Below are 16,423 nucleotides of genomic sequence, written 5' to 3'. Positions count from 1 at the left end.
ATCAGTTTAAAATATCAATGTGAACAGTGCTGAACTGTTACACACACAATAAATAGTGAGAGTTTATTTTGTCTATGGCGTTAGCTGAAGATGGAGAGGAACTGAGAGGAGTTTGTAGGCGAAAAGTTTCAGTTTAAAAAGTTGCCTGATGTTAAAAACACAGTGATCAGTGCTGCCGCTACCACCATATGCATCACACACTGTGCGTACTGTAGGACAGTGGTTCTCAAAAATCGACCCAACCTGTCACATGCCACCTGCCATCACCTGTTTTAAGTCTTTTTTTCTGAACTAAAAATGTTTTGCGCTGGTTAGGGGGTACTTGGCTGAAAAAATATTTAACAGGTGGTACATCACTGAAAAAAGGTCCCACTACTGTAGGACACCAAGAGACAGAGGAGAGACCAACATTTAGCCAATAAATAGTAGGCCTAGCTTTACTGTAAACTGATTTTCACTCTTGTTAGAGAACATTTACAATGTCAAAATGCACCAACAGCATGTTACATTAAGGGCACACTATGCAAGATTTTCACCTTTACGAAGCCAATTTGATGGTAAACGAACTTGTAATAAGTGAATCGTTCACCTAGCATAGCTATACAGCATAGACGTAGTGTTAAATCCTTCATCTTCACAAAAGCATTTGCATTGTGTACAAGGGAGATAAGTCGCGAGAATCCAAAGTGACTTACTGTACACATGTCAATGAGATTAAAAGGCCACAACGGTGGAAGCCAGGGCTTGAACCACCAACTTTGTGGGCTACTGCATGCTAGCCCTGCTCCCAAGAGCCAGCATCTGCCACTGATAGTAACACAGAGAAACACATGAAGCCCTTCCTTTGGCTTTGTTGTTGAAACATAATCATATGCTATTAACCAAGAAGGGAAACTGTTAAACGCATTTGGAACTTTGACTGCCTCATTGGATACTCTATGTCATTTACACACACACACTCCTACACGTAATACAGCCTTTTATCCCCAGGGCAACTCTGGCGGGCCGTGTTGGTCGAAGGTTGGCATAGTGTCCTGCAAAACTGCAATATGTGCACCCCTGCTGTGTACGTCCATATGTCTTATCTGTGTAGCTGGAATGACCGAGGGGTGTGTTTCAACAAAATCCACGAAAGTCAAATTGTTGTTGTTATATTAACTATGACGCCATCAATTTCATTCAGTAGCTGAATAACCACAACCTGTTGGATTGTTTAAAAAAACAATATATGTTGTCACATCTCTCAATTCACTTGAGAGCCTCTCCTGCACTCTCAATGTGCTGCTCTATGATTTTACCCTTCAGAAATTCTGTGAACACAGCTATGGTGTGTCTCCAGACGTTCTCCCTAGAGCCAACCATCACAATAATTATCCCTATACAATGGCATCATATTAGTGACACACATTGTTGTACAAGTAATTAACTTTCCTTGATTACATTGTTTAGTCCACATTATGATATGTTGTATAATACAATGTTTCCCACAGAATTGAAGATTGAGAGGTGGACGATCGGTTGACTCGGGATCTGTCTCAGTTTAGATGTTGTGAAGTATGTATTTCTGTAATATTGCATCAGATACCAAAGACTATATTTACTGACTGACAGGGACCCCCTTTTATAGCCCCATCCCCAAATACAGGTGCACACAATAATGGTAATAGCCCAACCATACCCAGCCCTGCTAGTGCACTGACAGGTCAGGACCTAAAGGGGGCACATGGGGTCAGTGCCTGCGTATGTGCCTATGTTTGTGCATGTGCATGCATGCGTACATATGTCTACTGTGTGAGTATGTGTCATACATATGATTACTGTGAATGTATGTATGCGTGTGTGTATCTGTTTATGCACATGTGTGCACATAGAATGGGTTAAGATGACCCCTGGTGGCAAACATGCGGAAAAAATTGGTCATCCTAGGACCTACGGTTCTCAAGATATTCACAGAAAACTGTGTCTGCCCTACCCTCCTTTCGGGGGTCCAGTCCAGCGGGGGGGTACAGATCAAAACGAAAAATTATGGTTCCATGCTATCCATGTAGGGTTACATGCCCACCAAGTTTTGTGTACCCCGGTCTTTCAGTGTCCCGGGAATCCTTGTTGGTGTACGGTCACTAAATGTACACATAAATTATTTTATTGTAAGGCCCCCCATGAACGAAAGTTCACAAAACTTGGCATGCATTCGGAGGGTGTCATAATGATCCTACACTTTTAATTTCGTGCAGTTTTGACCTTGTCAGCCAGAGATATTGTGATGAAAACACCTAATTTTTTGCTTTTTAATTTTTAACTAGGTGGCGCTATACATGAAATAAGTGGTAATGGGATGGGTTGACATGCCCCCTTAAGACCAACATACATAAAAAAGGTGGACCTCCTAGGCCCTACGGTTCTCGAGATATTCACAGAAAACTGTCTCTGGCCACCTACAGGCCAGTTGGTGTATAGTAACATAAATTAATTTATTGTGTGGCCCCCCATGAGCGGAATTCCACGAAACTTGGCATGCATTCAGAGGGTGTCATAATGATCCTACACTTCCAATTTCGTGCAGTTTTGACTATGTTAGGTCAGAGATACCTGCGATTACAACACCTCATTTTTACTTTTTTGTGTTTAACTAGGTGGCACTATACATGAAATGAGTGGTTATGGAATGGGTTGACATGGCCCCTTGAGATCAACATACAAAAAAATGGTCCTCCTAAACCCTACGGTTCTCGAGATATTCACAGAAAACTGTGTCTGCCCTACCCTCCTTTCGGGGGGTCCAGTCCAGCGGGGGTGCTACAGATCAAAACGAAAAATGATGGTTCCATGCTATCCATGTGGGGTTACATGCCCACCAAGTTTCATGTACCCTGGTGTTACAGTGTCCCATCTTCGCTGCGCGGCGGTCATAATAATAATGTAAATCGGCCCTTGAGGATATTTTTAATTGCAACAACAACACTGATTAAAATAGACGATAGATCCAAGTACGGTGACAAATCTCATTTGTACTCTCCTCCACTAGTTGCTAGACATCCAGAGCTTGATTCAAGCCCAAAATCGCTGCACACAGTTTTCAGGAAATACAGTGTATTAGCCTACACGCGAGAAACATGAAGACGTGCATTTGTTTGTAATGACGCGGAAGCGATGCAGGCCATATTTTTGCACAAATTGAAGCAGAAATAGGCCTACACCAAATGTTGAAAAAATGTTTACGTGTGATGAAGTCTTGGGTAGGCTATGCTATTCACCTATTCTGATTCTGAGAGAGAATATCTGCCCTTTGGAGATTATATTATGATCGATCGTCTATTGACAGTGATAGTCACGATGCGTCTGTGAATGGAGGTGCGTCTTTGCGTACAACGGTGTCCACTAAGCATACCATGCTTATTTCGACCCTTTGCCCAAAATAGCTCGAGGTGGCAGTGGTAATCGTGATGATAGTGTCCGTAATGGACATGGTACAGACAGCTCTGAAGAACTACAAAGTCACTAGCGATAGGAACTGATTTGACCAGGCTACTTTGTTGTAGACCTATAATAACGGTTTGTGGAACAGGCTAATAGTTTACTATTGTTACATCTTAGGCCTACTGTTCCTGTTAATTTGTTCCTGTTCCTGTTAATTTGTTATTTGGGTAATATGACAAAAAGAAAGTAAACCTCCTCAAATGTTCAACATCCAGTATTTACTGAAAGGTGCATAATTTGAGGTGCTTACCATCCAGTGTCAAATTAGATGGGTAAATTTACCCCCTTCATAAACTTTTGTTTATACTCAAAGATTGTTATTACATTTACAGTAGGACTTTATCTCTGACCACTTTCAAGCCATGGCCTTTTGAAATTTTGATATGCCAGGTTTAAATAAGTTATGAGAGGAACATATTTTTATTTGGTGTGAAACACACACGTACCTGTTTTTATGCTTTTTTGTTTCTTTTCATAATTTGTATTTATATTTATTTTATCATTATTTTATAGCACAGGTGTCTAAAATAGATAAAAAGACTTGCACTTTCTGTTTGCAGTTTTGTATTTGAAAATACAGTATTTGAAAAAAAAAAAAAAAACCATTGCATTTTAGGAAATAGTCATTCTTTTTTGTATTATTCTTTAACATTGACGCGGCCCTCCAATCAGATGACGTTGGCAGAAGTGGCCCCCAGCTCATTTGAGTTTGAGACCCCTGTATTAAAGTAAGTAATAAGTCCTTAATAGTGAGAAGATTTCATTCTGACAATTTCTTCTCTAGTTTTGCTTTGTGTGATTAAGCCACTCACCATATCTATGTAGTATTACTACATGTTTCTTATGATGTAGCCACTCACCATATCTATGTAGTATTTCTCTTTGGTCCTGAACCTTCTGCCGTCTCTGCTGTGCTCTCTCCCTGTAGGTGTTCCTCTTCTCTTCAATTTCCCTCAGTATTTCCTCAGCAAGCTTAAAGTAGCTGTTCCTAGCCTTTGCTAGAATATCAATTTGCTCCAGTAGCTCACTCACTTTATTACAACCTTCTCTACTGTCAGTGTTAAACATGTGACACCTGTTCCCACATTTCTCGTTCAGCCATGTCAAAGCCTCTTCCTCACTCTCAGTATGCTGCTCTATGCTTTTATCCTCCAGATATTCTCCACAGGTGAACACCACTATGGTGTGCTCCCAAACTTTCTCCCCAAAGAGGCCCAAGTGCTCCTCTATAGACTTCCTGTTCTTCTCATTAAATGGGACATCGATATCAATGGCCAGAATGAAGGCATGGGGTCCTGGTGGACACATAGACACACTCAGCACAATCTTATGCTTGATAACCTCTGCTGTGTCAGTTGAAGGAAAATACCCCACCCAGCCTGGGGTATCAATGAAGGTGAGTTTTCTGCCACCAACCTGCCCCTCTCTCTTCACACTGTCACCCGTCTTTTTTCCTGACTTATACTCTGTCCTCTGACCAAGCACAGTGGTTATTACAGATGTCTTTCCTGACTCAATTGGACCTAAGACCACCACTTGAAGATCTGAAGAAGAGAAGAAAAGTCACTGCATTTAGGAATTATCTTTTCTTGAAAAGAAAACGGGCCCTATTTTAACGATCTAAAACGCATGGCCATTAGTGAATAGTGTAAACACATTTAGGGGTTTGTCCAGTCGACATTCGGGGTGGATTTGTTATCAAACGTCAGATGCCTGGTGCAAAAAGGCAGCTCTTATGTTTCTTAATCAGTCATGGGTGTGTTTTGGGCCTAACATTCTTTAAACCAATGAGAATTCCCTTTAACATCAACTTCCCTTTAAGCGCAATTTCAAACAGTGCATCAGTATGCTTTACTAAACCTAGCAGAGTATAGGCTACACACATCTGCACTCGTTTAAGTGAAAATAACTTCACTGTGGTGTCATAGTTAACGACAAAACAGTTATACACAGTTAATTACTTTTACTATTGACTGACAATGGGCATTGAAAACATAGCCTGAAAAAAGCAAGACTTATCCCAATAATGTTCGAATGACTGAATAAAAAAGGACATCTTGCAGAGGAACTGCCTACATCTCGTGACAGTGCGTCTTCAGCTGTGCTTCATATGCGCCTTTCGCTATAGACCAGGTTTTTTTTGATCAGTGGCGTAATGCTTTTTAGATGGTGTAAGATAGCGATTTTTTGATCATGCACCAGACCACACCTTATGTCGTTAATTGCCACACCCCTGTTTATTGTTTAAGAAAATTGAAGTGTAAGATAGGAAAAAGCTTTGCGTTGGGATAATACAGTAATATGCTTTGCGCCTGGTTTTGTGTCACGAAAATAGGGCCCAATGGCATTGAGTTTCAATGAATGCTCATAAACTGGCCAGTCTACATTTTCAATACGTCATCACGTCATCAAAAAACAAGGAGGAAAACAAGATCCTACAAAATGATAACCAAAACTGTTGTGTGATTTACTGTGCAATTTACGCTACTCTTTGTGTTTTATGTGCACTTTGGTGTGCTCCCAAACTTTCTCCCCAAAGAGGCCTAAGTGCTCCTCTATAGACTTCCTGTTCTTCTCATTAAATGGGACATCGATACCAATGGCCAGAATGAAAGCATGGGGTCCTGGTGGACACATAGACACACTCAGCACACTCAGCCTGTAATATTTGATATGACAATACTGACTTCTTGTGTTTACATTGTTACATGTGCAATAGTCATTGTTTCATTGTTTTTACCTTGTTGGTTGAGATGTTCTCCTGACATGGTGTTCTTCTATTCAACATTTATTTCTCCCTCTGTTCAGCACATCCAATTTGTCACCAGGATCAATATTCAATGTTACACTCTAACAAGTAGGCTAACAGTTGACTCATGGACTTCTAACTTTCAGCTCTTTCACATTTGTGTCGCTGATGTGTGTGTAAACATGAAGCAAAAGGACTGCTAAACGACTAAACAAGGTTGGAACAGACAACGTTTATTTTTCACTGATGACTGATGTCAGTGTGCCTGGTGTTAGTATAAGAGTGGACAGTTTCAGCAGCCTCAAATCATGTAAACCAGGTAGACTGCATGAAATACACAATGACATAACATGACTTATTAATGTTTTCAAAAATGGAGATATAGTATTTTGGAACCAAACTCTTCATATAATGCCTCCATGGTTGGAACTACTGTGTTCGAATGCCGGAATAGTGAATTGTGACACAGGTGGGATACTTTGTTAATGCTTTCTACAAACAGGTGTTACAACTTGGTTGTTTGAGCACAAGTTGCGTCGTACCATGTGGTACATTGTATTACATTGCCATTGTTGTTTGCCCTCATCAGGCCTTTGTCGTCTTACACATGGCATGTGCAGCAGTCACTTCAGCCATCACATTCAACACACTTTCATCTCTCTGCCTTCGATGCTGAAGTGCTGCAACCAGTAAAATCCAGACTTAATTATTTTGGTGGTCAGCTGGCCTGACATGCAGAAGTGTCGGACTGGGGGGAAAACCACTACTGTTTATAGGGGCCGAAGGGGAGAGAGGGCCCTTGAAAAGTCTGAAATAGTTTTTATTTTACCTGGGTTAAGGAACATGGGGGCCCATCAAGACTGCCTATGCAGGGCCCCAGGATCTTGTGCTACACCCATGCTGACATGGTCTGACATGTTCCACACCCTTCTTGACAAGCCAGATCAAAGGCATGACAAAGCGTGTCATTTTCACTTTCACGTTGTTTCGTTCCAATGGTTTCACTGTTTTACAGACTTGATTAGCGTTAGGTAAAGAAAACATATTTTGATTCATATGGATTATATGTGTCCTAAGATTAAATGCTTTATTTCCAATCTAGCACTGTGTCTCTTGATCAAAACCTTTCTAATAATAATATGTTGGACTCATATCCCATGCTTTGATATTGCAAGACATAAATTCAGTTCTTACATCTTCCCCTTTTCTTTCTCAGTGTATTTGTTTTCTGTAAACCAATACACACATGCAGAGAGACGCTTGTAAGAGCCTAGCAGTTTAGGTGTTGGTTGCCATCTGGTGGTCTTATTTTGCACTCATCAAGCATCGCATAGACATTTCCAAGGGGCCAAGAAAGACAGAATCGTACGGACATTTGATATATCAAAGAACATGAACAGAAAATGTAATCTCTTGTTGAATCTTTCCCAAGCTCAAAGTTCAAGCAGTTTTCCCTTTCCTATTCCGTAACTTAATCCACATATACAGAGAGAAGATTTTACTGAAAACACATAAATAAGCAACCTCAGACCTGTTTGTGTGTGTTTGCTGCCATCTAGTGGTCTTATTACACATTAACCAGTCACCATGTGGATATCTTCAAAGAGCTAATAAAGAATGATGATGAATTCCAATGGAGTCCGTATGAAAAGTGATTTCAGCTCAATGATTATTTTATTCATAAAGTTGCAATTTAAATATTCCTATTTCCCATTGCCTGTGTTTTACAGAACATAAATGAAACATACACATATTTGTTAGGTGTCGTTGAAAGAAAGATAGACTTTTTTCAGTGGTTGCTGAGTTCTTCCACTGTAAATAAACACTCAGGTTAAAACAATCATACACATAGGATTGGATGAACAGATTATAACAAATATTGTAAAGATATATTACCCATATGGCCTACAAAAAAGCGCTCTGATGAAGGCAAAACTATGGGAACGAGTATAAATCAACACTTTTAGAAGTTTAAAGCAAAAAGAAGTTTACTCATCACTTTAAAAAGCAAAGCATAGGGTATTGTATGCTGACAGCATATAGATTCCCTTAAATACAACAGCTAGTCTAAGCTTTTTATTCACCTCTGATTGGATGAGAGGCATTCCAAGACTCATAATGAATGGAAATAACTCAGGGGTAGCTGCGGCCTGCGGCCAAACCATAGCCGTACTGTAGGAAGGGTCTATATCCTTTCCTAGCCCGACTCTCACTCGTGCCACGTTGCTTAAACAGTAGTATTTACACATGGCACACAGAAAATGATAACGGAAATTCACATTGACATTTGCACAGGCTAAAACCACTTAACCATGTAAATTGGCCAAAATGAACATTAGGCATCACACTGCATTATGGATGACATATCACACACACACACACACACACACACACACACACACACACACACATCATAGGGGTGCACAACGCCCCTTACAAAATATAAAATTGTATAATGCACAGTACATATAATCTTCTCATGTGTGAATGTGCTATTCATTTTTCTCATGGTCAAGATCTTCATCAGTGTCATGTCCAGAGGTGCCATCAAATCATCTGAAGATATTTTTTTTGGAGTTCACGCTCATGATTGATCACTCTCATCAGATTCAGATGACAGACCTTGGGTGTCAAACAGACAAGAAATTGAGAAAAATGGTTACACTTTACTTGACAGTATTGACATACTGTACGAGTGACATGGCACTGTCATGAACACATCACACTGTCATGACACATGAACCCTAACCCTAATCCTAACCTCTAACTGTAACCTTAACACTAACCCTAAACCTAACCCTAACTTGTAATGACAGTGCCATAATGAAAAACAGAATGGCACTTAATGACAGGAGCATTACTATATGTCATAAACGTTTATGACTTGTTTATGACACTTTCTTGACAGTGTCATGTCACTCTTATGTCGATACTGTCAAGTAAAGTGTAACCAAAATACTTTGAGCAAAAACAATAGTTTAGTCTGGAACAGTCTTTAAACCAGTTGTAGCTCTGCTCTAGTCAACACTTGTGAATGTGTGGGTGACATTTTTGTGTGTTTTTCTTTTTCTACAGACAGCAAATATTAATATTTATTACCATACCATTACAAACTAGAACAAACTCAACACAAAACTAAGAAACATGAAACAAACACCAAAGGACGATTAACGGTTATCAATCACCACAGGAGGAATAATGGTCATCACCAGTTGTGTGTGGACTCACCCGCGGGCGTGTGTTGCTCTGACAGGATTTCGTGAAGCCGCTCCCTGACCACCACTTCCTGTCGGCTCCACTCTCGCTCCAGCATCTCCCTCACCCTCTCCAGCGTCTCCCCTTCAGCCTGCTCAGACAGGTCAGCTGGGCCCTCTCCGTCTGGCATGGAGCATACAGAGCATGTAGTCAATAAAGGTCAGCCAGGCAGCTACAGTGCTACATTCCTTCATGCCCCCAGAGTGACAAAACTTTTTTTTTACTACTTTATTTAAATATAGTGCTTTCATTTACAATCCAATCATTATGAAAAGTCTTTTTCTACTGCACTACCATTTAACATTTTTACATTTTGCCCCTTCAGAGTGACAAAACTGAGAACAAAACTCTGTGACCTCGAGAAACAGAGATCTATGAGAAAAATCACCAAAATTCTCCTTCAAGGCCCATCCACAACAACGGGGAAGATAACAATAAAGGCAAAAAGAACAGTTTTAAGTAAGCTTTCGGTCTAGCTAGCTAATATAAATGACAACGTCCACACCACCTTATACGGTCAAAATAGCAACATGACGAATTATATTGTCTGGGATAACTTTCAGAGCAATTCTGAAAGCTGACAGCCAATGGAAATCCATAACATTTTTGACATCACATTCTTAAACTTGAGGGCCCCCTTGGTCAGTGTGGTCGCTCATTGTCGCAGTGTTCTTTATAGTTATCCTTACTGGTGGGAACAGGCATCTATAATAAGGCAAAGTGTTCAGATCATCACTTGGAAAGGATTGGGTTGAAATAGCATGTGATCTCACCTGCGACAGGGGGATTTATGGTCAGTGGACTGATGCACTTTGTGGACAACCTTTCATTCCCACTGGTATCAGTGAATGGCTCATTGTCTGATTGGAACAATGAAGACATTCCATCATTTATCAAAATAGTATCATTCAATAGTATCATTCAGCAAAACACAATTAGGCCAATATTTCTATTTTTTGTTGTTGATAATTGTTTTAGTAATTAATTTGTTGGATTTTTAATTCAATTTTTTAATCAACATTACCATTCTTACTAGATAAGTCAGAAAATCATAACTCACGGTCAGGAAAATCATCTATGCTTCTATTTCCCTCTAGGACAAGGGTTTGACTGCAAATGCTTTTGACGGTCTCTTCCATTTGTTTGTCCATCCTGTTCCATTCCTGGTCCAAGAATCGCACAACCTCTGCATTTGTTTCATCTGGTTCTTCAGCCATCTCCTCGACTTCTGGTGTTTGAGACTCTTCGTGGAGACTGAACATGCTGTTTGTAGCCACCATCTCCTCAACCTTCTCCAGCAGCTCTGTGACCTGTGAGCTTTCCCCACCTTGGTCTTTGCCCAAGACGTGATATCTGTTTCCACACTTCTCCACGAGCCACTGCAGTGGTGCTCCTTCATACTCAATGTGCTCCTCAATGCTTGTGTCTCCCAGCAGGTCTCCACATGTGAACAGCACCATGGTATGCCTCCACACATGCTCGCCAAATATCTTCATGTTGTCTTCTGTAATCTTCCTCTGTTCCTCAAGGAAGGTAGTATCTGCTGGAACTGCAAGAAGAATGGCGTGGGGATTCTTACCGTCAAGCGTCACACTCCTACGTAGCTCCGTCTTCATCCACTCTTGAGTGAACTGGCCAGAGAAGTACTTCCACCAGCCAGGGGTGTCCACCACACTGACCAGACGCCCCGCCACTATTCCTGATTTTCTATTTGTCTGGATGGTTCTTCTCCAGCCTATGTTCTCCTTTAGGTTTAGGATGATGTTTCTAGCCATGGTCTTTCTAGAGCACACCCAGCCTAGCAGAAGAATTTGGATCTCTAACGTCAACAACAGAAATGAAAAAAAAAAAACAAATCACAAAATGAGTGGAAACTAGCTATGCCCTTTGACATCAATATTCAATGTTTTTTAATGCCAAAACAGAACCCAGTTAAGTGTTTCAGGTGCACATTGGCAATGCCAGACTTCATTTTTCATATTATAAGTCAGAATAGCATCAGAATGAGTTTGAAAATGTTATTTTAAGGTAAAAGAACTGCATTGTGTTGCTTTACAAAGCTGTGAGTGGTTAAACAATAGCCACTTACCAGGTTTACTTCCTTCCCGTTGCCTGGCAACTATAAGACGCCGGGACCTGGCTTTCTCCCCGTTGGCTTTCTTCTTCTCCTCAATTTCCTTTAACACCTTCTCATCGAGTTGAAAATAACCCCCGTGATTTTTCGCTACTACACCCTCTATCTTTTCCAGCAGTTGGGAAATCTGCTTAGAATCATGCTTAAGGACACAATACCGGTTACCACATTTCCTCACTAGCCATCTCAAGGTCTCTCCCCCACTCTCAATGTACTGCTCAAGGCTTTCATCTACCAGTGCCTCCATGGTTTCTGCTCCCAGCACATCTCTTATGATAGTGAAGACCACTATTGTACGTTCCCAGATGCTCTCCCCAAAGAGACTCAAATGTTCCTCGATGGCTCTTCTGTTGTTCTCAGTGAAGGGGTTGTCGATCTTAACTGTTAAGATAAAAGCATGAGGTCCTGGGGGACATTTGCAGACACTCAGCGTAAGCTTCCGCTTCTTAAACTCTGCTGTGTCAATTAACGAAAAGTTCCTCCACCAGCCTGGGGTATCGACTAGAATGAGTTTTCTGCCTCTGACCTCCCCCTCTTTCCTCACACAGTTAACTGTTCTTTTCCCCAAATCGGACCCTGTATGACCAAGTAAGGTGTTTATCACAGATGTCTTTCCAGACTCAATTGAACCCAGCATCACCACTCGCAGTTCTGAAAAATAATTCAAAAATATTTTTTTTTTATTATATATATGTGCCAGTTATCTTAATGTCACATTTAAATAAAAAAATGGCCATACATGCAGCAGGAAAATGTTGAACTTCGACATGTTTATGTTGATGATAAATGAATGTTATCATCATAACAACAATTGTTACAGTTAAGAGATAGCGGTACAAGAGGTTTCATGGGATCTTAGCATATTTGTGTCATTCCAATACATTTGTTTTACAGTATTTGTATTTAATTTGTATTTTTTTTAGTTCAAGTTCAATTATCTGGGGCTCTGTTGTTGATAGGTTTCAGGTTTCAACAGGTTTGACAGGTTGTCTGTGTGCATTTCCAAGTATGTCATCAAAACAAGTGTGGAGTAAAAATAGATTACACATCATGGTAGCAACATTGCCAGGCCACTATTAACAGCTTCCTGTCAGTTTGTGATGTTAATCAAGAGACCATGACTGAATGAAAAAAAAGACAAATGGCATTGTTTTCTACCTTATACATTGATGGTTGATTAGTTAAGATAAACATAAGGGAAACAGCATCAGCACTTTAAGTATAGCATATATACTTTTTTGATCCTGTGAGGGAAATTTGGTCTCTGCATTTTAACCCAATCGGTGAATTAGTGAAACACAAACAGCACACAGTGAACACACAGTGAGGTGAAGCACACACTAATCCTGGCGCAGTGAACTACCTGCTTCAACGGCGGCGCTCGGGGAGCAGTGAGGGGTTAGGTGCCTTGCTCAAGGGCACTTCAGCCGCGGCCCACTGGTCGGGGCTCGAACCGGCAACCCTCCGGTTACAAGTCCAGAGTGGTAACCAGTGGGCCATGGCTGCCCACATGTATATGCTTTAAATAATATTACAAACAGGGGCTTGAACGGACCATTGCCTCTGCAACGGCACTCTCCAATGGGATTGCATGTATTTGACACAGAGCAAATGTAATGTTTGTAACAGACATAAAACACTGAGTTTAGATAACAAATAATCTTAGGTAATATTAAAAACATATTGCATCTATAGTATAAACAGTACTTTTTTTTTCTACTACACTGTCCATGAAGTATTATACATCCAGTAATATTGGTTCCTTTTTTACTAGTATCTAAATGTCAGTATGCAAACAGATATTCCAGACTACCCACAATTTCCCGCATATTAACTGAGGTTTATACAGATTATGCAAAATCTTCAGCTATGACGTTAAAGAGGGCTATACATGGGAATGCTCTTTTTTTCTTCATTCCTCTCAATCTGATTCTGAATCATTGGGATATTGGGCACTGCAGTAATACACGGGTGCGATTAATACTAATAGTTTTTGTTTTATTAATTAGCATAAAACACTGTCCTGCAGTGTATAACCAGTGCAATGCAGCTAATACACCAGAAATTACCCTATGTATCAAATTCAGCAGTGCAGCATTCCATACTTAAATGTTTGTTGTGCATTCCCCAATCATTTCATTCTAGTCACAAAAACATCATATCATACTGTCCGTATAGTACCGACTGACGTACAAGGCATTGCTATAGAGACAGTCCGTTGGCATCCCATTGTTCCAATCCAAGTATTATGTAAATATTAAGTATAAATATGATGCTTTATTCATTACTTGGTATTATTGTTTTAAATAATTATCAATAGTTATTCCATCAGATACAGATACACTGTACATTCATTAACCTCATCTTGTTACACAGAAAATCATATTTGCATATAACTTACCTTCTTGACTGGGTTGTTGTGACATTCTATTCTTGTGATTCACTGCTAATCCTGCACCTGTTCAGATCACCTGCTTATTTTTCAAAAGATCCGAACTAACACTCAGTATTCCAGCACTTACCAGTGCAACACAGATGTCTTCATGACTGTGACACGGGCATCTGAGTCTAACTGAGATAACATCTACAAAATGGACACCCAGATTTCCGAAGTCTGGCCAGGGGCCAAATGGAGAACTTTTCTCTGATGTCACAACACAGGACTGACAGTTTACAGAAACAGCAACCCCCATAGGCTCTTGGTAGGCTAAAGGGGAGGAAACTGGCCACCCTGCCGGCTGTGAAGGTGAAGCCAGTCCGCACATGGTGCATGTACCCGTGTGCAGGCACGTGCACATGCACATATAGACATCAAAGAGGTCTTGAGACCCTGCCCTTTTTCATCCAGGAGATAAAGTGCCCTTTTTTTAATAACTAGGCCTATTCATTCCATTAGTTCGTTCTTTGCCAATATATCTTTATCAATACATGATATAGACAGCCCTGCCTTACACGTGAATGGGGGGGATTGTATAATACTACTACTGATTCTTTTGTAGAAATCTGTTGAGTATTAAGTAGTATTTGCATGAGGGTATTTTAATAAATCGGTTAGTCAGACATTTGCTAGCCAATATACTACCCACATGTCATAAAGCAATTTTTATTTGGAAAATTATGAGAAGTGCTCTTTTTTCACTTGAGCCTCTTCCCCCCAAAATCCTCATGCCCCTGCCTGTGTGTGTAAGCTGTACCCTCAATAGGCACAGGACTCCTTGCTAAAAACATTGTAACCAGACTGGACCAGACACACACATGGACTTGGGCACCCAAATGGCCGAAATGGCCCCTACAGAGTACAGGTGAGGGGTAATAAAGGATTAGATACAACACAGACATACACAGACAGAAGGAGGTCATACACAACACGTTCTAAAGTTGTGTAGATGGGAATGCTTGTCACACCAAATGCAAAGCTGGTCTCATGTTTCAAAACTGGTTTCCTTTCCAGCTCCTTCCATCAATGAGGCACAACAAGTCATTGTCTCCACTAGAACTAAACAATTCTTAAACTGCTTTTTTTATAGTAGCCATCAGTACTAGTATTCCCATGTTGCTATTGCTATCTAGTTAGTTTTATACAAATCTTTCTTGCTTTTGCTTCAAGATTTTATTTAAGGACTGAGGGTCTTATTTGTGCACTGGAAAATTTGAAGACTTTCACCCTTTCTCTCACAGTCCACTGTTCAACAGAGATGGCAAAAGTACTCACTTTCCATGCTCAAGTAGAAGTACAAATACTTGTGTTAAAAAATACTCTGGTAAAAGTAGAAGTACTGGTTTAACTTCTTTACTCAAGTAAAAGTAACAAAGTACAGGCTTGGAAATTTACTTAAAGTATAAAAGTAAAAGTAGTCTTATGAATGACCATTTTTTATGCAACAGCACCTGGACCACACAAATGTTACCAGAGTGCAAGAGTGCCAGTCTCTCTTTTTTAAAATCTTCCAATAACCTGCCTTTTTTGGCTTTCTCCCCCAACATTGCACTGCCTACTCAGAGGGCAGTGTGTTCTTTTGGCCTACCATCAAATGCTGGACATCTTTAGAAAGCTAAGATCCTGTAGTTTCTTAGGAAGCACTGGCACAGAGTTACAGAGCCTAGAATATTGTTTTTTTTCTTTCTGCGAGATAACAAGCATCTCTGAACTGATTACAGTTCAGCACTCTAGGTCACTTGATATGGTTTTAGAAACACAATTGAGCCCTAGCACCAGGTCTTGCGAAGCTGTGTGCAAAAGTAGATCAATATAAAATGAAAAATCAGTATTTTAGACCATTATTTGCCAAGGTATGCTCATGGGTTTTGTAATGCCTTATGGAAACTCCTCATAGGACTTTTGGTTACCCAAAATGCATACTGACAATAAAAGTCTGCATTTCTGAGTTTTTTTCTAGACTATTTGGATTGTGTGTCAGGTTCTGATATAGAATGACTACACAAAATGGAAAAATTACACAAAAGGCTCTATTTTTGCCTTTTTTTTGTTGGCTTCATGCGTGTGTATAAGATGGACTATACATCTGCACAACTAATTTTGGATAAAACAACATGAATATTTAATTCCTATGGATTCCTGTGAATATTTCAAGACCAGGAATGTAGTGGTAAAATAAAAGGGTGGGTAAACTATGAATTCTGTGATCACAGTAAGGTATCAGATTTTTAGAAAAGGCATTCAAAACATGTTTGATGATGGTGCGGTTATTGTCAAATGTTTATAACAATACAAGTGACATTAAGTGGTTCATAGAGTGTTAATGAGTGTACATATTGTTATTGTGGATAATACAGTGTGATTTTTAAAT

The 16,423-nt window shown here is 40.1% G+C and overlaps 2 protein-coding genes across 3 annotated transcripts; both read right to left on the bottom strand.

Annotated features, from left to right (window-relative positions):
- Positions 1 to 4,237: 4,237 nt before the first annotated feature.
- On the bottom strand, positions 4,238 to 6,425 carry LOC121718336 (GTPase IMAP family member 7-like). Its single transcript, XM_042103355.1, has 3 exons — positions 6,218 to 6,425; positions 4,347 to 5,021; positions 4,238 to 4,298 (listed from the first exon to the last, which is right to left on the bottom strand). Exons 1-3 carry the CDS (start codon positions 6,243 to 6,245, stop codon positions 4,258 to 4,260), a joined length of 744 nt encoding a protein of 247 aa, XP_041959289.1. The 5' UTR covers positions 6,246 to 6,425; the 3' UTR covers positions 4,238 to 4,257.
- A 1,446-nt stretch (positions 6,426 to 7,871) lies between these two features.
- LOC121718287 (GTPase IMAP family member 8-like) lies at positions 7,872 to 15,319 on the bottom strand. 2 transcript variants are annotated; one of them, XM_042103238.1, is made up of 6 exons: positions 14,017 to 15,199; positions 11,571 to 12,266; positions 10,542 to 11,300; positions 10,255 to 10,341; positions 9,455 to 9,604; positions 7,872 to 8,848 (listed from the first exon to the last, which is right to left on the bottom strand). In XM_042103238.1, the coding sequence occupies exons 1-6, from the start codon at positions 14,039 to 14,041 to the stop codon at positions 8,811 to 8,813; spliced, it is 1,755 nt and encodes a 584-aa protein (XP_041959172.1). In that variant the 5' UTR covers positions 14,042 to 15,199; the 3' UTR covers positions 7,872 to 8,810. The 2 variants fall into 2 exon arrangements, with proteins under 2 accessions (XP_041959172.1, XP_041959173.1); XM_042103239.1 differs by lacking the exon at positions 10,255 to 10,341 and having other exon boundaries at positions 14,017 to 15,319.
- Positions 15,320 to 16,423: the final 1,104 nt, after the last annotated feature.

The sequence above is a fragment of the Alosa sapidissima genome, chromosome 9 (genome assembly GCF_018492685.1).
Source record: "Alosa sapidissima isolate fAloSap1 chromosome 9, fAloSap1.pri, whole genome shotgun sequence".
In the NCBI taxonomy this organism is placed as follows: domain Eukaryota; kingdom Metazoa; phylum Chordata; class Actinopteri; order Clupeiformes; family Clupeidae; genus Alosa; species Alosa sapidissima.
This window is presented reverse-complemented; position numbering and strand designations above follow the sequence as displayed.

Coding starts and splice junctions, on each gene's coding strand:
- LOC121718336 (XM_042103355.1), bottom strand. CDS start 6,245: ATGTCAGGAGAACATCTCAACCAACAAG. Junction 5,022..6,217: donor AGAACATCTCAACCAACAAG/GTAAAAACAATG, acceptor TCTCTTCTTCAG/ATCTTCAAGTGGTGGTCTTA. Junction 4,299..4,346: donor GGACCAAAGAGAAATACTAC/ATAGATATGGTG, acceptor TAGTAATACTAC/ATAGATATGGTGAGTGGCTT.
- LOC121718287 (XM_042103238.1), bottom strand. CDS start 14,041: ATGTCACAACAACCCAGTCAAGAAG. Junction 12,267..14,016: donor ACAACAACCCAGTCAAGAAG/GTAAGTTATATG, acceptor ATTATTTTTCAG/AACTGCGAGTGGTGATGCTG. Junction 9,605..10,254: donor CATAAATCCCCCTGTCGCAG/GTGAGATCACAT, acceptor GCTCCATGCCAG/ACGGAGAGGGCCCAGCTGAC.